The 25,522-nt window shown below is 36.8% G+C and overlaps 1 protein-coding gene across 4 annotated transcripts in view; it reads left to right on the top strand.

Annotated features, from left to right (window-relative positions):
- The window catches only part of ASB2 (ankyrin repeat and SOCS box containing 2), an 85,034-nt gene that overhangs the window by 37,686 nt on the left and 21,826 nt on the right, over positions 1–25,522 (top strand). For 3 of the 4 annotated variants that reach the window (XM_051977377.1, XM_051977378.1, XM_051977380.1), the window contains 4 exons: positions 3,535–3,639; positions 10,550–10,716; positions 12,318–12,473; positions 15,517–15,762. In XM_051977377.1, coding sequence (XP_051833337.1) covers positions 3,535–3,639; positions 10,550–10,716; positions 12,318–12,473; positions 15,517–15,762 — 674 coding nt within the window. The remainder of the gene's footprint in view (positions 1–3,534; positions 3,640–10,549; positions 10,717–12,317; positions 12,474–15,516; positions 15,763–25,522) is intronic. The other variant, XM_051977379.1, reaches the window with a different exon arrangement.

The raw sequence follows: 25,522 nt of genomic DNA, 5'->3' as shown, positions 1-25,522 counted from the left end.
GTTCATGTAAGTCTCTCCAGGCCTCTCTGAAAGCATCCTGCTGCTTGTTTCTTATAGAACAATAATATTCCATAACACTCATATACACAACTCATTTAACCATTCCCCAACTGATGGGCATCTACCCAGTTTCCAGTTCCTTGCCACTACAAAAAGGACCACTACAAACATTTTTGTACATGTGGCTCCTTTTCCCTTAGTACGACATACTTTTAAGTTTAACTTGTATTATTAACATTTTCTTTATAACTTTCTATAGAATAATATGTCAAGCCAAGACTTGTACCATTTGCTGATTTCCAAAGTTTAAATGCTTATACTGAAAATTTAATAATTAGCACTCAAGGATCAGTATAAGCTGACTCCAGCACATTGGTCCAATGCATTCACTTTAAACTGGAAGAAATTGAGGCTGAGGCTGGGGAATTAGCTTATCCAAGGTCATGCTAATAATTAATTTTGTTCTTTTAAAGTTGGTCTACTTACATCACTGATAAGAGAGCAGTTGGGTACAATGTTTGGGGGCCAAGGTCAGGTCTAGGTTAGGGTTTGAAGTCAGAGATAAAATTAAAAAATAAAACAAAGTAAAACATTTTCTTATCTACTTCTTCTACTTCCCCTGCCTCTACCCCAATTCCTTACAACCACCTTGGGGATGGATGTTAAAGAAGAAAAAAAATCATAAAATGACTCTCATCCACTCAAAATCATGTGAAAATAGTTTTGGAACAAAAGCGCCATTCTCTATATCGCATCCTATCTTGGGTAGAGTGCTTGGAAAGACCTGAATTCAAATCCTGCCTCTGATACTTATCTCTGTGACCCTGGGAAAAATCACTTGATCTCTATTGACCTCAGTTTCTTCATCTGGAAAATGGGATAATAATATTATCTCCCTCACAGGGCTATTTTAAGGATCAAATGAGGTAAGATATGCAAAGTACTTTTCAGAATTTAAGGAAGTAATTAATACTTTTTGTTGTTCAGTCCTTTCTAACTCTTTGCAACTTTATTTGGAATTTACTTAGTAAATACTGGAGTGGTTTGCCATTTCCTTCTGCAGCTCATTTTACAGATGAGGAAACTGAGGCAAACAGGCTAAGTGACTTGCCCAGAGTCACATAGTGTCTGAAGCTGGATGATTCCTCCTAATACAAAACCCAGTGCTCTATGCACTGTCACCTACCTATTTTAATAAATGCTAACTAGTTATTATATGTAGCGACAACAACAATAAATATTTTTCAGCGCCTGCCTTCCCTAAGGCATTATGCATAGAAATACAAAAACAAAAATAAATTAAAAAAAAAACAACCTTGGTATTGGGTAAGAAGTGATAAGATAACATTCCATTGCAGGACTATAAGTTATACTCAAAGCAGAAAATCTGAGATAATTTGAGATCAAGAACTCTAATAACTAAGGGAATCAGGAAAGCCTTCACATAGAAGACCTGTTTGAGTTGAATCTTGAAGGAAGTTAAGAATTAAAAGAAGTAGAGGTGAGGAAGAAAGAAACAGCTAAACAGCCAGTTTGGTTTGGATGTAGAATGTGTGAAAGGAAGTTGCACAAACTATGTCTGGCAAGTCACAATCTTGTGAAGGGCTTTAAACAACAAGGTGAGGAGTTTATATTTTATGATAGAAACCATAGTGAGGAATGAAAAATTCCTGAGCACAGGGGTATGGTGTGACTTTGTCAATAAAAATTTATGAAATACCCATCATGTATCAGGCTAAGGGGTTACAAGTACAAATAGAAATAGAAAGACAGTCTTTACTCTTCAAGGAATCTTTTTTTAAAAAATGTTTAGCCTTTTCTCACAATATCAGTGGATGGGTTCCCTTTTATTTTTGATTATTGAGTCATTTTTCAGCCTTGTTTTCTTAGTGAAGATGAAGTGCTTTGCCATTTCCTTTTCTGGATCGTTTACCAATGAGCAAACTGAGACAAACAGGGATAAGTGACTTATCCAAAGTCACACAGCTGATAGGTGTTAAGTATCTGAGGCTGCTTTGAACTCAGGTCCTCCTAATTCTGGGGCCAGTGCTCCATCCACTGCACCATCTAGCTGCCCCTATTTCCTTCTCTCTTGTTCAGATAATTTAATACAAGGCTGAAGCAGCCCATGATACTCCAGAGTTGAGCCTGAGATACATTAAAATGAAATTGGGAAATATTTAACAAAATAAACATTAAATAATAAAACATAGATAATGTGATTGGGTTTTCTAAGTTAATGCGTGTCTACAAGGATCCTAATGTCTCTTTAGTGAACACTCCTCTTTCTATCTATCTGAATTTGACATCTCTTGTCTAGACTTTTATGAGGCAATTTATTTCTAACTTTTTAAATGCATTTATTTTGTATTAAATGTTTGTATTCCAATTTATTACTAAAAGTACCTCTTGAATTTATATAACTCAAAGTTTGCAAAGCACTGAACTTAGTTTGTTTAATTTATTCTTATAACAATCTTGTGAGGTAGATGTTATTATAATTCCCATTTTACAAATGAGGATTTGTAGGAAAATCTTTAATAATGAGGTAGGGCAATAGATAAAGAGCTGGGCCTGGAGTTAGGAAGAGCCGACTTCAAATTTAATCTCAGACACTTACCAGCTGTGTGACCCTGAGTAGGTCATTTAACTCTGTTTGCCTGAATTTCTTCATCTGTAGAATAAGCTAGAGAAAGCAATAGGAAACTACTGCAGGATCTTTGCTTAAAAAAAAAAAAAAACCAAATGGGGTCAGAAGGAATTGGATATGATTGAAATCAAAACAAAAAGAATTTAGGGATACATGATTTCAAATCATGGACCACAAGAACAGAATTTCAAACTCTTTCTGTCCCCAAATCCCTACACAGAGCAGGTGCTTAATAAAAGCTTGTTGAATTAAACTCAGTTATCAAAAAGCAGAGGAGGAAAAGGGCATGATTTGAGACTCAGCATTCCTGGAGGAGGCACTTCTCAGCCTAGATGAGACCTGGCTCTGAAGGCACCATAAGGCTGGAACAATTTCATGATCTCAGCTTGCAGCAAACCACTGTAACCACTTTTTCAAATCTTCCTTGGAGGTGGAGAATATCATGTCACTTCATATCTTCCTTCTGTGTGGTTAAGTTTTTTTTTTTTTTAAAGAGGGGGGTGTGAACCTCATTGTTGTCTTATATGGTCATTCAAATCCCTTGGTGCTTCCTCAGAAGGCCAAAAATAATCCAGAGCTGAGAACAGCTGAGTCCAGCCCCAGAGCAAGCTGTGGCCATCTGCTTTCATTCAAAGTCCCAGTGCCCAGCATCAGCCTGCCCCTCTCTCTCTCTCTCTCTCTCTCTCTCTCTCTCTCTCTCTTTCTCTGTCTCTCTCTCTTCTTCTTTTCTCCCCTTCTTCCCCCCCCCACCCCCTTTCTCTCCTTCTCCCCCTTTCCCTACTTTCTCCCTCTTCCCCTTGATCTTGCTAACAATCCCTGGATATGACTCGCTTCTCTTACTCTGAGTATTTTTCCTTGTTTCATTCATGCCATCACCCCTCCAGGTCTGCAGCTCCTTCGGGGACCCAGCCTCCGCCTCCCAATGTGGGCTTGTTTCAAGGGGTCAGGCAAAGATACAACGGCAGCCTGTTCAAGACCCCCCAGCCTGTGTAAGTGACCCTCTCTATCTCCTTGTCCAAGGCTCCCAGTCACCTTGTTGTCTGTCCAAACTAACCCAAATGGCATTTGTGGCATAGAGTGTGGGTAGGGGCTTTGTCAGAGTAGTGAGGAAGTAACTTGGACAGAATTCCTGCCTCCCCTCACTTCTCTCCTTCCTCCTTCTACCTTATGGTCCCTTAAACACATATAGTCATTTCAAGAGTTGGACCTAGACCAGAAGGTCCAGTCTCTCCTGATTTTTCAGAATTCATGAGTCACTCAATGGGAAGGCAAACAGGTCCTTGTTCGTGTTTATCTGCTAATTCACTTGTCAGGACTTTAACTGAATTAGCCTCGTGCTATTTTAAAATTATGGATATATTAAGATGCTTTTCACCTCCAGGGAAACAAATAATAAGTTAAGGAGAAGAGACAGAGAGAAATGCATGGGAAGTACACAGAGAGATGAAATGAGAAGAACAGTGAAAGAGAAAGAGATGAATGAGAAATCGAAAAAGACAAACAGAGAAGGAACAGAGACTGAGAAACGTAAACAGACAAAAGAAGGCAAAACTAGAATCAAGAAGGCATTGTTTAATATCGATGTGTCTGGGTATAGCTACCAAGAAGGATTGCATTTTTATCCCCAACTCAAACTGAATTAATATTTGATCTTTAAAAAATTTCTTTTTCCTTTTGAAAGGAGGGAGGATTTTCATATCTGAATGGATTGATAAATCAATACAAATTCCTCCAGATAAAGGAAACTACCTTTTTGATGAACAGGTGCACTGGATCCCTAAACTCCTAAACAACTATGGTTTTCATATCCAGCTCACTGCACAAGTCCAAAGGCCACTCAATGACATATTAGATGACTCTCTGAACTCACTAGAGTGGAAGTTTCTTTCATAACCATTATCTACCCATGCTTTCCCATCCTGAATGGATTTTATCCATGTTTTTTTTTCTCCTCATGAATTGGAAAGCCATGAGATCATACCCAAGAGTTGGATGATATCTTAGAGATCATTTAGTCCAATCTCCACCTTTTATAAATGAGGAAATGAAATAAAGAGAGATTAAGTGACTTGGTCTAAGTCACAAAAGTATGGGGTAGAATTTGATCCTAGGGTTTTTGATTCCAGATTGAGCAATCATTGTGCTGTACTGTAGAGGATTGATTGTTTCAGTGTGGAAGCCGCCTTTGGATGCTTTTAATATCTCAGGAGGTTCTCAATGCAGCACTAGGTCAGCTCATCTTTTGCTTCTTAAACTCACATTTCGGATTATCTTTATCCTCAATGATGACTTTTGTAGTAGTCTTCTCTGATAATGTGCTATAGCCTGCTTATGCTATGGTGTGTGTGTCTCTGGATTTCTTTCCATTTGATCCTTAGAAAAATGTGATTGTCCTTGAGTTATAGCATCATCTAGAGAATACAGGTGTTGAAGAGATGGGCTACAGAGAATTAATACTTCAAAAAAGATTAGTAAGCATCAGAGATCATAAATGTATAGAGAAGAATTTAAAAATCAAAGTTTTATTCCTTTATGGGATCGTTAAAACAACTTACTTTGAATCCTTTACCTCTATCCTTGCATGGAAACCTTGGTAGTCAGATCAACTTAACAAGTTTTCTTATAGTCTAGCTTTTCTGCTCAACCCATGCAAATATACTTTGGAGAACCAACCCCATATAATACCAAAAACAAAAAACAAAACTAAACAAAAAAAAAAAACACCTCTGACATGGAAATTGAGAGACTCTGGGTTTTCATCTCTGTCCTGCCAGTAACTCACCTTGTGACCTTAGGGGATCACTTCCTCTCTCTCTCAACCTCAATTTCCTCTGTAAAATAAGTGGGTAGGTGATCTTTAACATTCTGTGCTCTGTATCTTGACTTGCTCTTTTTAAAAATTCCCTTTCAATTCTAGCAAAATATGATTATGATTTTTAAGATCCTCTTCAAGCTTTTGACAGTCTTTTCCTCTTGTTTTAAGGTCTCTTTCCATCTTTGATATTCTGCATTTAATCCCTTTTAGAGAAAACAGTTTCTAATCTGTGATTCTAAGGTAACTTCTAAGTATATCATTCCGTGTACTAGGATTTTGAGGTTCCTTTCCACTCTCTGAGTTTTTTGTCCTACATTATAATCCCCTCCCCGCTTCTAGCTTTAAAATACTAAGCAAAATTGATTGAGGGTGAGAAGGAGAGAATGTAGGAGAAAATGAAATTTTATTCACATTGTTAGCTTTCTGGCTTCTTGTCAATGACTTCCTAAGGGGTAATACTGAGATGAGGGAGTACATATACCTCTTTGGGGATGGTACAATCTTTGGAATGGTACAATAGAGTCAGGGACACCCCCTAGCTCAGGGAAGACTCAGCAAAAGACCAAATGAACAACACCCATTTCTTCAGATCAACAAATACTCCAAAGTATACTAACATTTGATTAATTAAAAAGGTTCTGGATGATTCCAAGAAGGACCATCCTGAGGAAGTAAAGCTTCTAATAAATGTTCCACTTTACATATAGAAATTGCTAGTATTTGGATAGTGCTATAAAGTGTGTTTGTTTTTCTTTTTTCTTTTTGGCATGATAATCAGTCATACAGCTAGTAAGAGTCAAGTGTCTACACCCTGATTTGAATTCATATCCTCCTGATAACCAGGACTGATCTATCCTTTGTACCACCTAGCTGCCACTGTAAAATGTTCTTCATATGTGATCTTATTTAATTCTCACAATAGCCCTGTAATAGAGAGGTTATTATTATTCCTATTTTACAGATGAGGAAATTGAGACAGAGAGATTAAACAGCTCTCTCAGAGTCACCTAAACAAGTAAGTAAGGGAGACAGAATTTAACCTCACGTCTTCCTGAGTCAAAGTTCAGTGTTCTAATAAGCAAATACAGACAATTTTATCCGAGTCAGTGACAAATTCCTGATAAAAAACGAGAGCTCTCAGGCTCCTGCTTCTTCCAAGACTGAACAACTACCTCTTTTCTCAGCCTTCCTGGGTTTTGGGAGGGGCCATGTAAGCTGGATGTCCTGGGAAAAGATGTTGCTTCTCCTTTTGGCTAGTATTGAGACTGTGTGAGAAATGTCTGTTTCTTAACATAGAATTTCTGCTTTCTACCCAGCTGGAGTTCAACAGCACACTCAGCAAGGTTAACCAAAAGGAAGGAGTGTGAGGGGAAGAGAGGAAAGGGGAAATGTACATTGTGGCTTTAGCCCTTCCAAATTTGAGAAATGTTCTGATGAAGAGTTTGAGCAAAACTCATCCTGGTAGAGGACGATAGATGGGTGGGAGTGGGGAGCAGGAGAGGTTGCCTGCCTCAGTTTCCTCTGGCTTCATTCACATTTAATTTTGTGCATCTCATACGAATACAAAGTATTAATACAAGTCCAGGAGACTGAAAGAAGAAGTAGCCAGATGGGTTTATGGGCATTCTTCATTTTGATCCTGGCTTTGCCATCAGTTCTGGTTTCATTATAGCTTATTTTCTACATCTATAAAATGAAAAAATCTTTGCTTTTCAAATGATATTTTATTTTTCCAAATATATTGAAAGATAGAGTTAAAAATTTTCAAAATTCACCCCCTCAAAACCTTGTGTTCTAGATTTTCCCCCCTCTTTCTCCTTCCCCAAGATAGCAAGCAATCTGATATAGGTTAAATATGTGCAATTCTTCTAAACATATTTCCATATTTATCTTGCTGAGCAAAAAAAAAATCAGATAAAAATGGAAAAAAACACAAGAAAGAAAAAAACAAAAAGATAAACATACTATGCTTTGATCTGCATTCAGTCTTCATAGTTCATGAGAACATCTTTGTAGCTGCAACAATTAATTCACTCATTATTAAATGTCAACTGTGTGCAGAGGACTGTGCTAGATAATGTAATATGGTAGAAAGAACACTGGATTTGTAATCAGAAGACCTCTGTTAAAGCCTTGACTTTGACAAGTCATCGAACCTCTCATCTACAAAATCAGAAAATTGGACAGACTGATTTTTAAGTTTCTTTTTATTTCTGATTTTGTGCAGATATGTGCAGTAATCTTTGGGAAAAAATTTAGCAGCATCAGAATCATGCCCTATTTTTCTTCCTCTTTTTCCTTCATAAACCCCTCACCTTCCAGGTCTTATCAATTTTACCTTCATAACATCTTTTTTATTCATTCCTGTCATCAATTCACATAACTTCTATCTTGGTTCAGGCCCTTATTATTTCTTCATTTATTGCCATTTAACTGGTTTCTCTGTCTGCTATCTTTCCCCTCTCTGACCCTTATTGATTCCAGCTATAAAGCTGACAATTCTCAAGCCCAGGTCTGACTATATCACTTTCTTGCTCAAAAAACTTAAATACCTCTCTATTGCCTTTAAAATAGAAACACCTCTGCTTGTATATTATTAGTGAGAACTTATCTTTCTAGACTTTCTAGACTCATCTTTAATATAAGTATGTGATAGAATATAAACCCCCTGTAGTTAGGGACTGCTTTGTTTTTTTTTTTTTTAGTCTGTATATTTAGTACCTTGAATAGCATTTGACACATGGTAGATCCTCAATAAATCTTTGCTGAATTTAATTTTGTGATATATGATTCCTAGCCTTATGGAGCTCATAGTCTTGTGCATAAGGCATAAACATAGGTAACTATAATAAACATTGGAGAATTTACTCTGGGGGCTTTTCAAAAAATAATGAATATATTATTGCTAATCAATTTTTTTGTTTAGTAAACAGTTATCTGGGAGTCAGAGGAACCTGACTTGGTTCTTGATTCCAAGCTGGGTGAGCTTTGGCAGGTGACTGTCCTTCTCTGGACCTCAGGATCTTAATCTATAATATGGTGGGATTAAACTATTAGATTTAAACAGAAAATAAGAATTAGGGAAGCTAAGTGGCTCAATAGTAACAGTATTGGATATGGACTTAGGAAGATACATCTTTCTGAGTTCAAATTTGGCCTCACATACTTATTACTTATGTGTCCCTGGGCAAGTCACTTTTTCCTATTTGCCTCAGTTTCCTCATCTGTAAAATGAGTTAGAGAAGAAAATGTCAAACCATTCCAGTATCTTTGTCAAGAAAATCCCAAATGGGGTCATGAAAAACTGCTCCTGATTGAAAAACAACAAAGAGAATTGGGCACTTTAAATTGGACCACATAAAAGCATTGAAATAGGGGAGAATGTTCTCTTCCAGTCTTAGAATTATTTATTTTGTTTCAAACCTTTGCTGTTTTAATGTCTTTTCCAGCTTTTTGGTGATCATTTTGAGTTAAGATACATGGGAAGTAAGAATGATAAGACCAAGGAGCCATAAAATTTTAATTCCCTAGAGGAAGAGCAAAAACAGTGATTCAAAGAGAATCATAGTCTGAAGTATTCCAACATTCCCAAATAACTTGCATTGTAACATTCAATGAGAGGCTGCCTAGTAGTAGACAGAGAGCTAGCTTCAAAGCCAGGGAGACTTCAGTTCAAGTCTTGTTTTGTGACAGCCACTATATATATGAATCTGGCAAATCACTTACCATGTTCTAGACTTCCAAAAAGGCACTAACCTGCATTTTTAGAGGTAGTTTTCCCTTTTGGGAAGCTCTTAATATGTAGGTCACCTGAATCTCATTCAGAAGCCATTTCATTTCATCAGATTGAATGTCCTTATGGAGAGACAGATTTTAATTTTAATGTCCAAGTTATAATTTTAAAAGTATGCTATACCCTTCTTGAAGGCCCAATGAATCAAGCAATTATTTAAATCAACACTTGTTTATTAGCCACAAGACCTAGGTTTGAATTTGGATTCTTACCCTAAGCTGATAACTCAGGGCAATACCTTTAACATCCCCATTAAAATATTAAGCTCTTTCTTATCCCTGGTACTTGTTGATTGAAAAGACCCTGATATTGGAAAAGATTGAAGGATAAAATAGAAGAGGATGCAGAGGAAGACAGAGATAGAAGCAATAAACATGAACTTGGACAGACTTCAGGGTATAGTGGAGGATAAAAAGGTCTGGCATGCTGTGTGGTCCATGGTTCATGAAGAGTTAAACATAATTGAATAACAAAAAAAAATCAATTTATTTCTATATTAAAGGAGGGAGATGGGTAGGATGATGTGCAAGGTCTTTTCTACTTTAGTATTTTATGTTCCATAGTCTCATCTATTTTCTAAGGATTCTTCTAACTCTTGACATTCTCTGTTCCATGTTCTGAGGTCTTTTCCCACTTTTAACATTACATTAATGTCAGGGACAGTGCTACTTTTGCATTTTATATGGCTAGTGCTTAGCACAGTGAATGGCTGGCACATACTAGGCACTTAATAAAGCAGGAGTTCTTAATCTGGGGATGCATAAACTTGAGTCTTTCTTATGTTTTCGGTACTCTCATACCTTACTCCCCACTCATCCCCATCATGAGCAATTCACTGATACCTGGCTTCCCTCTAGTTTCCTCCTTTTCCCTTTTAAAAAACTTACTTTTTTTTCTTTTTTCCCTTTCTTGTTTCTTTTACAAGATACTCCAACTCCTGCCTCTAGAAATTTTCACTAGCTTTCTCTTCATCTCCACCACCTGTTCTTTGTTTTCCTTCAAGTTCCAACTAAAATCCTATGTTTTACAAGAAGTCCTTCCTGAGCTCCCTTTATCTTGGTATGTTATCAATTTAGCATGGATATAACTTGTTTGTACATAGCAATTTGCATTTTGCCTTTCTCATTAGACTGTGAACTCCTTGAGAGTAAGGACTGTTTTTTTTTTTTTGCCCTTCTCTGTATTCCTTACACAGTGTCTGGCTCACAATAGGTGCTTAATGAATGCTTGTTGACTAATTGACTGACTTTTGAGACAAGCCAATGTTAATGAGCTCTCCTTCTTTTTAAAGAGTCATAGATCCCGTGGTGAAGGCCATTAAGGATGGTGATGAAAATGCTTTAACTTCCATGATCCAGTCAGGCAAAAACCTCTCTGAACCCAACAAGGATGGATGGCTCCCTCTGCATGAAGCTGCCTATTATGGCCAGTTGGGTTGTCTGAAAATATTACAGAAAAGTGAGTTGAAAAAGAATGATATAATTGCATTAGATGAGGATATGGGAATATAGTAGAAAATGAAAGGAAGCAAAAGACAAGTTGGACTATGCAAAGACACATGTACAAATCTGTCTCCTTATTTCATATATTTTATATAATCCAACTATAAATGTATATATAGCTATATGTGTATATACACACAGATCCATACATGCATACACACATATAAAAAGGCTCAGCTAAGTGATATAGTGGATAAAACACTGGGCTTGGAATCAGGAAGACTCATCTTCATGGGTTCCACTATGGCCTCAGGTACTTACTAAGTGTGTGACTCTGGGCAAGTTACTTTGGCAAAAGACCTCTTTGCCTCAGCAAACCATTCCAGTATCTTTGCCAAGGAACTCCAAATGGGATCACTAAGAGTTGGACATGACTGAACAACATACTTAAAGACATACGATGCACAGCAAATGCAAATGTCCATTTATTGATTACTTTTTCATTATGTATACAAACATATACACATATGCATATATAAGTACCTAAATATAAATAAATATATATGTATTTGTGTATGTATGTGTATGTGTTACATACAGTTGTATTTTTCCTCATCCAACTCCTCTGATTTTTTCTAGACCTCGGTTGAAAAACCCACATTTTAGAAAATTAATGGATTAAATGACTTGCCCACAATCAATCAGTACATTATCAGAAGACCTTAAAACATACGTCTTTTTGACTTTAAGAGGCTTTCCTATCCACCATATCATGTCTTGTTTTAGGAAGGAAATACGCATTTATTGAGCATCTCCTAAGTGTCATGTGCTTTATAATTATTATCTCATTTGATTCTTGCAACTATCCTAGGAAGTAGTTATTATTTATATTCTCAGTGAGCCTGAATTTGAACTCACCTCTTCCTGATACAAAGCCCAGTGCTCTCTATTTTACCCCTTAGATATAACTGCTTTAGAGATGTGAGTTATTATTATTAAATCTTTAGGCTTCAGTTCTCTACTCTATCAAATTCAGGATAACTGTTTTATTCTGAGGTTTAGTATGAGACAACATTAAACAATGTATATGAAAACACTGGGATAATTAGAAGCATTAGACAAACGTTAATACAACATATCAGTTCATTTCATGTACTTTCATAAATGGTTTTTCCTTGAAATCCAAGCCACTCATTAATAAGTAATATGGGCTGTTTTCCAAATGTTTAGTTTAGGTTGTCACAAAATCACAACATTCTTAATTCAGTATAAAGTCAATAAAGCTTATATCTGCACTAAAATTTTTGGACATCCTGTAAATATGGATGTGTCTTGTTATTCACTTGTGTTCAACTCTGTGTGACTCCATTTGGTGTCTTCTTAGAAAATATACTGGAGTAGTTTGCTATTTTCTTCTCCAGCTCATTTTACAAATGAGGAAACTGAGGCAGACAGGGTTAAGTGAATTGCCCAGGACCTCACACAGTTAATAAGTATCTGAGGCCAGAATTGATCTGAGGTGGTTGAATCTTCCTGGTTCCAAGCCCAGTGTTCCATCCACAGTGTCGCTGTGGGTGAACTTATTAATGATGATCTTTCAAATGGTCTTTCCTCTAGCATATCCTGCTATTATTGATCAACGCACTCTTCAGGAGGAAACAGCCCTTTATATAGCAACCTGTAGAGGAAACCTAGATTGCTTACTGACCCTTTTGCAATGTGGAGCTGAACCGGATATTTCTAACAAGTCTCGAGAGACCCCACTTTATAAAGGTGAGTACCTAATGTACTAGAAAGCAACAAAAATGATGTTGCAATGAACACCCCAGAAATCAAATTTCCAAATGCGTGTTATTCCTTTCAAAGAAAGTTTTAGTTTAAAGTGGCTGTTATTGCTTAAAGACATCCTGAAACTCCTAAGGCATAATTGACTTTTGCATGCAGAAATCCAGGAATTCCTTTTGCAACATCTCCCCCAAGTGGTCGTTCATCCTTTGCAGAGAAACTTCCGATGGCTCATTATCTCACAAAACACTTCAGTTCTATGTTGGGTCTTTTTGGTGACAATTTGAGCCAAATTTTTCATCCACAGAATTGTCTATCCATTGGTTATTCTGCAATTCTCTGAAGCCACACTGAACAAATAGAATCCTTTCCCCATCAATATTAGTCCTATGGATAGCCATCATGTTACAGTTTTTTCAAATTAAACATTCAGCTGCTAGATGGTACAATGAGCTAGGTTGTTAGATTTGGAGTCAAGAAGGCCTGAGTTCAAATCCAACCTTATAGACTAATTAAGCTGTCATTGAACCTCTCAACCTCAGTCTTCTCATCTATAAAATGGGGTTAATTCTATCACCTAACAAAACTTTTTTGTAAAGAACAAATGAGATAACAAGTGAAGGGCTTGACAAATCTTAAAACTTGGGCAATTATTATTCAAATTCCATTTTCATTTTGAGACCCTTTATCATCCTGGTCATGCTCCTCTGGACATGTTATCACTTGACAATGTTCATGTTAACATCTGGTGACCAGAAATGAACACAATCCTCTAACTGTGGCCTTATCTTCCTCCTTTTGTACACTCTGCATCTGTTAATGGAGAGGAAGATCATTTCACTTTTTGGTTTCAAAAACTACACTGTTTACTATTATTGATATTTCAATCCTAAAGTTGGGTTTTTGGAGCCCAGGTGCACTTCTTTAATTTTATTCATTGAATTTCATCTTGTCAACCCTAGCCAGTCATACAAAATCATCAAACATTTGTTATTTTATTTCTAAACTATTTTGTAGAATAATATGTTATTAATCTTGATGAGTAATTATCCAACACAAAGGACACTAATCTAGGCAATATTAATAATTATTCTTAAAGTAATTACAATGTGACTATTATATTAATTGTAATAGCTAATCATCTCAATATTGGTTATTGATATCAATATTACTATATGTAATAATATGTTAGTTGTCATTATTTCCTAAGCTTCAGGCTTATGTCACCTACATTCAAATTATTGATACAAATGTTGAAAAGAATTAGGCTATGGGTGGATGCTTATAATATGCCATTAGAAACATTCTTCCAGGTTGAAATAATTGCCACTGTTTATTTATTTTGCACACCTAACTATGAACCCAACCTTATTTCTTTTCCTGGTTTATAAGTATACTAATTAATATTTTAGTCACAATCTGCCAAAAATTTTGTGTAGGATGTCTCTGTTTCATTTGTTCACTCATTCATCCATTTATTCACAAGACATTTATCAAATGGCTGTGTTCTTTATAAGATAGTAGGGAAGATTCAAAAAAAGGAAGATTTGGTCTCTGCTTTTAAGGAATTTACTTTCTAATTAGGAATATAAAATAGGGAAACAAGTAAATACATTATAAGCAGCATGAACCTGGGTTGAAATCCCATCTCATTACCATCATTTCTACCTTTTGGAATTATGGAATATAGAGCTGGGAGGGACAATAGAAGTTATCTCATGTAATTTCATTTAACTAAAGAGGCAACTGAGGTCCAGAGGAGAAATGCCTTTCCTATGTCACAGAATGAGTTGATGTCAAAATCACCATCTTCTCTTTTTTAAACCAGAGTTCTGTTCTTGCCCCCCGTCCAGAATTTACCCATTATTTGAGTTCCGATTTAAGTCCTGCCTCCTCCACAAAATCAATAAGTATTTATTTACTCTTGGGAATATAATATTATTATAATATAATATCAACATCTGGGGAATATAATGAAAGGGAAAAAATCCTATTCTCAAAGGGCTTATAATCTAATATGGGAGGTAACAGAAAACAGCTATGTATAAATAAGACATATCCTAGAAAACTGGAGATAATCAAGTGGAGAGGCATCTGTGTTGGGGAATATAAAGAAATGTTTCTTGCAGAAGGCAGCATTTTAACTGAGTCTTGAAGGAGTCCAGGAAACCTGGAAGCATGAGATGAGAGAGAAGAGTCTAGGCAAGGGGAATAGCCAGTGAAATACACAATAGAGAGATGAAGTGTTTGTGGTACCCATTAACTCACAGTTGTTCTCTGAATTCTTTGTACTTCCTGCTATGATGATCATGTATTTTTTTGTGATTTCTCTTGAATTTTTTTTGAATGTCATTTAAAAAAATAACTTCTTGCATTGCTGCTTTCCTTTTCATACACTTAATCTTTTTTCCACAAGAAGATGCTAAAGTAATCAGATTCCATTTCTTTTAAAATTTTGTATAGCCTCAAAATTCATGTGAGAAATTGTGAAAGTATAAAGAAGTCGTCCTTAATAATCTCTGAGGCAGAGATATGACTAATAAATCTTCACTCTCATATCTCCAAAACAAACAAACTAGTAATTGTATTAAATAGCCTTAATGGTAGGATAGGGATGCTCCATAGACAATTCTAACAGACTATAACCTTCATAAGGACAAGGAAACTGTCTTATCCAAAATATATTTCTCCCCCAATACTCTTTACACAGTAAGTGCTTAAAAATGTTTTTAATTTGAGAAAAATGTGTGAACAGAATGAAATTACTCCCATGGCTAGATCTAGCCCAGAAGCCAGCGATTCCCAAGTTCTATAATTATAGATAATATTTGAACATAAGCATTAAGGTTCTTAGATACCCTCTTGTGGATCACTGGGAGGACCCTCATGAACCTCCAATGGTCTCAAGCAACTTTCTGAAGCTCATTTCTCTAGAGGGACTAACCTTTCCCAGCAGACTTTGTTTTCAGGTGACAGACCCCTCTCCCATGGTCGTCATTCTGCTGAGTGGTTTGCATTTTTCCTGGTACAGCTTGTGAGCGGAAGAATGTGGAAGCTGTTAGGATGCTTGTGCAATATAATGCCGATACCAACCATCGATGCAACCGCGGCTGGACTGCTCTCCATGAATCCGTGGCCAGGAACGACTTGGAAGTCATGGAAATTCTGGTGAGCGGAGGTGCCAAGGTGGAATCCAAGAATGCATACGGCATTACCCCTTTATTTGTGGCTGCCCAGAGTGGACAGCTGGAGGCACTGAGATTTCTGGCCAAGCATGGTGAGTGGAAGCATGACCCTAAGTAAGAGAATCAAAGCATTTTAGAAATAAGAGGGACATTTACAGCACAGAAAGTGAGAGCTGGAAGATATTTTTGAATCATAGAATTTGAGATTAGGCAGTTAGATGGTATAGTGGATAGAGATCTGAGTCTGTTATCAGGAAGGTCAAACTTCAAATTTGAACCCACACTCTTACTAGCTATGTTACTTTATCTAGGAATATCTGAATTTCTTCAACTATAAAATGAGAATAATAATATATGTAGCTCCCAGGGTGGTTGTGGTGGTCATATGAGATATTTGTAAAGTATTTGTACAGTCCTCAGGACACAGTAGATGTTTACTAATAAACAACTTTTTAAAGCTTTTGTAACCAGCAATTACTGTTATCTGGTAAGGTTTGGAGGTTTAGGGTAGAAAGCAAAAATGAAAGTAAGAGACTTAGGTAAGTGGTCAAGGGAGATTCTTTCTAGATCATACCTTTCTCTTTCCACTAGAGAGCTAAGGAAACATAGCATGACGTTCCTTTGATTTACATCTCTGTCCTTGGTGAGAGACAGTAGATTTCACGAAGTGCTTGCATTGAAAATCACATCTGTATCAGGTTCAACAATCTCTTGATTTTTTTCAGTTTCATTCTTTAGCCTAGGGAAAAGGAAGGAAAAATTCCAGATCCATTTTTGGTTCTGTGTTTTGGGAAGCCTATAAAATGATTAATAATCAAAACTATAAGATTTTTTTTACTTGTATCCCAGAGCCCTTTAGCTAGGATGGCCCCAATTCTTTTGAAATAAGGTGCAGCTTTCTATTGTTCTATTTGAATTCTGTATATTTCCAGCTATCCTACTAGCTTCTTCCATTTCATTCTTCCCTTTATTTGTCACAGTAAACTTATGGTTAATTGTAGTTTTAATACGAAACTAAAAAAAAAAAAATCAGGAAATAGAAACAGATGAAAGAGATAGGGAAAACCATAGACAATGCACCTTCTAGGAATGACACCTGGGGGGGAGTTGGGGGAGTTCAAACTTTAGCAGCTTTTCCACAGTTTTCAAAGAGAGGTCACAGTTGATGAGCAATACATTCCAGCCATCTTTTCCATTCTCATCTCTCCTCCAATACTTTTTAACAGAAAAATAATAGACAATAGTAGTATTAATATACCTCTTTGTTAGTTTCCATTCAAAACAGCTATCATTAAAAAAAAAAAAAAAACAGCTGTCATAATTCATTCCATTCCAAAACCTGAACCTCTTCTGCTACAGACTATCTGGAAAACCTCTTGGCCACGAGAGAGAGTCTGCCCCTTGGCTCAAATCTTGCATTATACTTATTTTCTTCCAGGATAGGGAGAAAGTGCTATCTTTCCAAGATTAGAATTTCCAGAGATTATACTTAGATTTCAAGACATTTTTCCCACCAGAAAGAGAAATCAGTACGAAATCCACTTACAACTCAGATTCTATATGTTTATAATTGTGTTTGGCAGCTAGATCGCACAGTGGGTAGAGTGCCAGGCCACGAGTCCAGGAAGGCCTGAGTTCAAAACTGACCTTAGACACTTCCTAGCTGTGTGATCCTGGGCAAGTCACTTAACCCTGTTTGCTTCAAGATCCTTATTTGTAGAATTAGCTGGAGAAGGAAATGGCAAATTATTTCATTATCTTTGCCAAGCAAACCTCATATAGGATCACAAAGTGTCAGACATAAATGAAAAATGATCCAACAAATATAATGAAGTAAGGTCAAAAGAAATCTAGTGCTATTAGAATGTAACCTTCATGAGTAGAGGGATAATGTTTTCTCCAAACTATCTTGGCGGACTAGATCTGCTAGATCTTAATTTCTCTAACGTCTCTAATCCTAAGAATGTTAGAAAAAAAAGTACTAACCAAGTTTTACAAATGAGGAAATTAAATTTTAGTAACACTATAGAACTTATTTAAGTTCACATCATTAGTAAACAGTGGATCTAAGATTTGAGCCTGAATTTCCTTGATTCTTGAATTCAGGATTCTAAGGTTCCAAAACCTCAATGTGGGTGCAAATGAGTTCTCAGAGGTTAGTTTTTCAATCCAATATTCCATAAATCATCAATTCTTTGTTTTTTCTTCTTAATAAAATGTCCTTCTTTGCTCATTGCCATCCCCATACTATTTCTAGCTCTGACATTTTAAAATTGCCAAACATGGCCCGGGCATTTGGGTCAAGGGAATGCAAGAGTTGGCAGGAAGCTTTTATACTCAGAGAAACATCTGATGGGTTTAGCAAACATCTGAGCAGAGCAGAGAGATTTGTTCACTGGTTTAGGACAAATATGTACTGGACAGTTGGAGATAGAGGCATGGGAGTGGGTCCCTAGAGCTAAGGAAGTGGGATTGTGGAAGACAGCAGCACATGTTAGATGATTTCAAGAGTCAAGTATATTATAGAAATCTTCTTGATCCTATGTGCATTTTCCCTCCCATCCCCATACCTTCATATGCTATATATATTTATAAATAAAAACATTTTTCTTGGATGAGCGAACAGCTTGTCTGATGAGGATGAAGTTTTTAATGGAAATTGATAGAGAGCCTTTGATGTTGTGTTTTGAGTTTTTAAATTAGAAGGGGCAATTCAATTCAATTCAGTTTAATTCACTAAGCATTTATTAAGTGCCATTCATTATATTATTGTTCAGGCTTTTTTTTTCCAGTCGTCTGTGACCCCATTTGAGATTTTCTTGGCAAAGATACCGGATTGGTTTGCCATTTCCTTCTCCAGCTCATTTTACAGATGAGGAAACTGAGGCAAACAGGGTGAAGTGATTTGTCCAGGGTCACATACCTAGTAAGTGTTTTTAAGATCATATTTGAAATCAGGTCTTCCTGATTCCTGTCCCAGGACTGTTACCCACTGCAACAGGAGCTGCCCATTTCAGTATAGGGGACAGCTATTAAAAAAGGCCCAGAAACAAGAGATAGAGTGTTGTGTGCTAGAAAAGTAAGTAGACTTGATCATAGAGTATGTGGAGGTACAAAGGGACTATGGTGTGAAGTACTTTAAAAATTAAAGAACTTTATATTTGATTCTGCACAGAATAGAAAACCACTGGATTTATTGAGTAGGATTACTTTCTCAGATCTACACTTTGGAAAAAGTCATTTTGGCAACTGGGTGGAGATTGGAGTAGGAGGCGACGCAAAGTCCAGGGGATAGGGACAGATAGATGGCACAGTGAATAGATCACCTTCCTGAAGTCAGGAAAACCTGAGTTCAAATTCACCTTCAGACATATGATCCTGGGCAAGTCATTAATCCCAATCCTCCAAACCCCTTTTCCCCCCAAAAAAGACAACCAAGGAAGACTTCCGGTTAAGATGGCGGAGAGGAGGCTCACAGCTGTGTAGCTCCACGCTTTCTCTCACTATCCATTTCATTACAAGCCTCTGAATTAATGCTTGACTGAAAAAAACCCACATATAGTTACCAAGAGAAGCCATCCTTGAGAATCGCCAAGAAAGGTCTGTTTTTACTGGAGGGCTGGGACGGTTTTAGATCGGGCGCAGGTGGTGGGCAGCGGCAGTGAGAGAACGGGAGCAGACTGGAGAGGGGGTGGGGAGTGATCGCAGCCGTCTCTGCGGGGAGAGCTTTGCTACAGGTTTGGATACTTTGCTCCGGCAGCAAGTCAGCAGCCCAGCAGAGAAGCTAAAAACACCGGGGCTGAAGAATACAACCCCAAACAGCTGGAGTCTCTCGGGACCTGGCCACCCTCCCCTTCCTCCGCCCCCCCCCCCCCCCACAGTGACTCAGCACGCTCTGGGATCTCAGAGCGCAGGCGCAACACAGTCCTGCTAGTGCCTCACTGCTGCCCCCCGCAGTCTGGAGAGGAAGCTCGGTAACACCACCCAGCCCCTCCCCCAAAGAAAGACTCCAGTTCTTTCTTTTTTTCTTTGCTAGTTTGTCTTTGATTATTAGACAGAATGAGCAAGAAACTGAAGAGGACTTTAACCCTTGACAGCTTCTATACAGATAGAGAGCAGACTCTAAATCCTGAGGAGACTAAAAACAGACAGTCCCCAGGTGAATCCCCAAAGGAGGAGATCATCTGTTCCTCAGCACAGATGAACCTCATAGAAGTGATTAAAAAGGCTCTCACAAGGGAGCTAGAAGAAAAATGGGAAAAGCAGAGTGAGGCTTGGCAAAAGGAGAGGGAAGCTTGGGAAAAAGGAGAGGGAGGCTTGGCAAAAGAGCCTGGAGAAAGTTAAAGAGAGAGTGGATAAAGAAACCAAATCCTTGAAAAATAGGATTAGTGAACTGGAAACAGAAAATAGCTCTCTAAAGAACAAAATTGGCGAAATGGAAAAAAATTCCACAGAAAAAGAACTCAATGGGACAATTAGAAAAAGATTTTAAAAAAGTGAGTGAAGAAAATACTTCACTGAAAATCAGAATTTAACAATTGGAATTGAATGACTCGAGGAGACAAGAAGAATCAGTCAAGCAAATCCAAAAAAATCAAACAATGGAAAAGAATGTGAAATACCTTCTGGAGAAAACAACAGACCTGGAAAACAGATCCAGGAGAGACAATCTGAGAACTATTGGACTCCCAGAAAAGTATGATGAAAAAAAGAGCCTGGACACTATTTTCCAGGAAATTATCAAAGAGAACTGCCCAGAAGTCATAGGAACAGAGGGTAAAATAGACATTGAAAGAATTCATCGATCCCCTACTGAAAGGGATCCTAAAATCAAAACACCAAGGAATATAGTGGCCAAATGCCAGAACCCTCAGATGAAGGAAAAAATATTGCAAGTGGCTAGAAAAACCCAATTCAAGTATCAAGAAGCCACAATAAGGATCACCCAGGATCTAGCAGCATCCACATTAAAAGATCGAAGGGCCTGGAATATGATATTCCGAAAGGCTAAGGAACTTGGTATGCAACCAAAAATAACTTACCCAGCGAGAATGAGCATCTTTTTCCAGGGAAGAAGATGGACATTCAACGAAGTAAGCGAATTTCACCTATTTTTGATGAAAAAGTCAGAACTTAACAAAAAGTTTGATCTACAAATATAGAACTCAAGAGAAATCTAAAAAGGTAAAGATTAATCTTGGGAACTATATTTCGGCTATAAAGATGTATAAAGAATACATGTATACCTTGTTCTAGAAACTGATGTGGAAAGGACATTGTACCAGAAAAAGGGTAAAGTGGGGGTAGTACACCTCATGAAGAGGCATAGGAAACCTATTATATCTGAGAGAAAGAATGGAGGGGGATGAATATAGTGGGTATCTTACTGCCATCAGAATTGGCTTTAAGAGAAAAATTTTAGACATATTCAATCTATGGTGAAACTTCTCCCACCTCATTGAAAAGTGAGAAGGGAAAAGTGAAAAGGGAAGGAATAAGCTAAGTGGAAGGGAATACGGGAACTGGGAGGGAAAGGGGTAAGATAGGGGGAGGAACTCTAAGGCGGGGGGAGGGATACTAAAAAGGGAGGACTGTGAGAAGCAAGTGGTGCTCACAAGCTTAATACTGGGAAGGGGAGTAAAGGGGAAAGAAGGGAGAAAAGCATAAACCGGGGTTAACAAGATGGCAAGTAATACAGAATTGGTCATTCTAACCATAAATGTGAATGGGGTAAACTCCCCCATAAAGAGGAAGCGGTTAGCAGAATGGATTAAAAGCCAGAATCCTACAATATGTTGTTTACAGGCAACACACCTGAAGTGGGGAGATACATGCAGGTTAAAGGTAAAAGGTTGGAGCAAAATCTACTATGCTTCAGGTGAAGTCAAAAAAGCAGGGGTAGCCATCCTGATCTCAGATCAAGCTAAAGCAAAAATTGATCTAATTAAAACAGATAAGGAAGGGCACGATATCTTGCTAAAGGGTAGCATGGATAATGAAGCACTATCTATATTAAACATATATGCACCAAGTGGGGTAGCATCTAAATTCTTAAAAGAGAAATTAAGAGAGCTGCAAGAAGAAATAGACAGTAAAACTATAATAGTGGGAGATCTTAACCTTGCACTCTAAGAATTAGATAAATCAAACCACAAAATAAATAAGAAAGAAGTCAAAGAGGTAAATAGAATACTAGAAAAGTTAGATATGATAGATCTCTGGAGAAAATGTAATGGAGACAGAAAGGAATACACTTTCTTTTCAGCAGTTCATGGAACCTATACAAAAATTGACCATATATTAGGACATAAAAACCTCAAACTCAAATGCAGTAAGGCAGAAATAGTAAATGCATCCTTTTCAGACCATGTTGCAATGAAAATTACATTCAACAAAAAGCCAGGGGGAAGTAGACCAAGAAATAAGGAAACTAAATAATCTCATACTAAAGAATGATTGGGTGAAATAGCAAATCATAGACATAATTAATAACTTCACCCAAGAAAATGATAATAATGAGACATCATACCAAAATATATGGGATACAGCCAAAGCGGTAATAAGGAGAAATCTCATATCTCTAGAGGCCTATTTGTATAAAATAGAGAAAAAGAAGGTCAATGAATTGGGCTTACAACTAAAAATGCTAGAAAAGGAACAAATTAAAAACCCCCAGTCAAACACTAAACTTGAAATTCTAAAAATAAAAGGAGAGATCAATAAAATTGAAAGTAAAAAAACTATTGAATTAATTAATAAAAGTAAAAAAGCTATTGAATTGATTAATAAAACTAAGAGTTGGTTCTATGAAAAAACCAACAAAATAGACAAACCCTTAGTAAATCTGATTTAAAAAAGGAAAGAGGAAAATCAAATTTTTAGTCTTAAAAATGAAAAGGGAGAATTCGCCACTAATGAAGAGGAAATTAGAGCAATAATTAGGAGTTACTTTGCCCAACTTTATGCCAATAAATTCGACAACTTAAATGAAATAGAAAAATACCTCCAAAAATATAGCTTGCCCAAACTAACAGAGGAAGAAGTAAATATCCTAAACAGTCCCATCTCAGAAAAAGAAATAGAACAAACTATCAACCAACTCCCTAAGAAAAAATCCCCAGGACCAGATGGATTTACATGTGAATTCTACCAAACATTTAAAGAACAATTAACTCCAATGCTAAATAAACTATTTGAAAAAATAGGGATTGAAGGAGTCCTACCAAACTCCTTTTATGACACAGACTTGATACTGATACCTAAACCAGGTAGGCTGAAAACAGAGAAAGAAAATTATAGACCAATCTCCCTAATGAATATTGATGCTAAAATCTTAAACAAAATATTAGCAAAAAGATTACAGAAAATCATCCCCAGGATAATACACTATGACCAAGTAGGATTTATACCAAGAATGCAGGGCTGGTTCAATATTAGGAAAACTATTAGCATAATTGACTATATCAATAACCCAACAAACAAAAACCATATGATCATCTCAATAGATGCAGAAAAAGCATTTGATAAAATCCAACATCCATTCCTAATAAAAATACTTGAGAGCATAGGAATAAATGGACTTTTCCTTAAAATAGTCAGGAGCATATATGTAAAACCATCAGTAAGCATCATATGCAATGGGGAAAAACTGGACCCTTTCCCAGTAAGATCTGGAGTGAAGCAAAATTGCCCACTATCACCATTATTATTTAATATCGTATTAGAAACACTAGCCTCGGCAATAAGAGTCGAGAAAGATATTAAAGGAATTAGAATAGGCAATGAGGAAACCAAAATATCACTCTTTGCAGATGATATGATGGTATACCTAGAGAACCCCAGAGATTCTACTAAAAAGCTATTAGAAATAATTCATAATTTTAGCCAAGTAGCTGGCTACAAAATAAATCCCCATAAATCCTCAGCATTTTTATACATCACCAACAAAACCCAACAGCAAGAGATACAAAGAGAAATTCCATTCAGAATAACTGTTGATACCATAAAATATTTGGGAATCTATCTGCCAAAGGAAAGTCAGGAATTATATGAGCAAAATTATAAAAAAGTCTCCACACAAATAAAGTCAGACTTAAATAATTGGAAAAATATTAAGTGCTCTTGGATCGGCCGAGCGAACATAATAAAGATGACAATACTCCCTAAACTATTCTATTTATTTAGCTCTATCCCAATCAGACTTCCAAGAAAATATTTTAATGATCTAGAAAAAATAACAACAAAATTCATATGGAACAATAAAAAGTCGAGAATCTCAAGGGAATTAATGAAAAAAAAATCAAATGAAGGTGGCCTAGCTGTACCTGATTTAAAATTATATTATAAAGCAGCAGTCACCAAAACCATTTGGTATTGGCTAAGAAATAGATTAGTGGATCAGTGGAAAAGGTTAGGTTCACAAGACAGAATAGTCAGCTATAGCAATCTAGTGTTTGACAAACCCAAAGACCCTAACTTCTGGGATAAGAATTCATTATTTGATAAAAACTGCTGGGATAATTGGAAATTAGTATGGCAGAAATTAGGCATGGACCCACACTTAACACCACATACCAAGATAAGATCAAAATGGGTCCATGACCTAGGCATAAAGAATGAGATTATAAATAAATTAGAGGAACATAGGATAGTTTATCTCTCAGACTTGTGGAGGAGAAAGAAATTTGTGACCAAAGATGAACTAGAGACCATAACTGATCACAAAATAGAAAATTTTGATTACATCAAATTAAAAAGCCTTTGTACAAATAAAACTAAAGCAAACAAGATTAGAAGGGAAGCAACAAACTGGGAAAACATCTTCACAGTTAAAGTTTCTGATAAAGGCCTCATTTCCAAAATATATAGAGAACTGACTCAAATTTATAAGAAATCAAGCCATTCTCCAATTGATAAATGGTCAAAGGATATGAACAGACAATTTTCAGAGGATGAAATTGAAACTATTACCACTCATATGAAAGAGTGTTCCAAATCATTATTGATCAGAGAAATGCAAATTAAGACAACTCTGAGATACCACTACACACCTGTCAGATTGGCTAAGATGACAGGAAAAAATAATGATGAATGTTGGAGGGGATGCGGGAAAACTGGGATACTAATGCATTGTTGGTGGAGTTGTGAATGAATCCAACCATTCTGGAGAACAATCTGGAATTATGCCCTAAAAGTTATCAAACTGTGCATACCCTTTGATCCAGCAGTGTTTCTATTGGGCTTATATCCCAAAGAAATACTAAAGAAGGGAAAGGGACCTGTATGTGCTAAAATGTTTGTAGCAGCCCTATTTGTAGTGGCTAGAAACTGGAAAATGAATGGATGCTCACCCATTGGAGAATGGCTAGGTAAATTGTGGTATATGAATGTTATGGAATATTATTGTTCTGTAAGAAATGACCAGCAGGATGAATACAGAGAGGACTGGAGAGACTTACATGAACTGATGCTAAGTGAAATGAGCAGAACCAGGAGATCATTATACACTTCGACAATGATATTGTATGAGGACATATTTTGATGGAAGTGGATTTCTTTGACAAAGAGACTAACTGAATTTCAATTGATAAATGATGGACAGAAGCAGCTACACCCAAAGAAAGAACACTGGGAAACGAATGTGAACTATCTGCATTTTTGTTTTTCTTCCCGGGTTATTTATACCTTCTGAATCCAATTCTCCCTGTACAACAAGAGAACTGTTTGGTTCTGCAAACATATATTGTATCTAGGATATACTGCAATATATCTAACATATATAGGACTGCTTGCCATCTAGGGGAGGAGGTGGAGGGAGAGAGGGGAAAAATCGGAACAGAAATGAGTGCAAGG

This window comes from Antechinus flavipes, chromosome 2, assembly GCF_016432865.1.
Source record: "Antechinus flavipes isolate AdamAnt ecotype Samford, QLD, Australia chromosome 2, AdamAnt_v2, whole genome shotgun sequence".
NCBI classification, from domain to species: Eukaryota; Metazoa; Chordata; class Mammalia; order Dasyuromorphia; family Dasyuridae; genus Antechinus; species Antechinus flavipes.
Note: the sequence above shows the minus strand (reverse complement) of the source record. Positions and strands in the feature narration are given on the sequence as shown.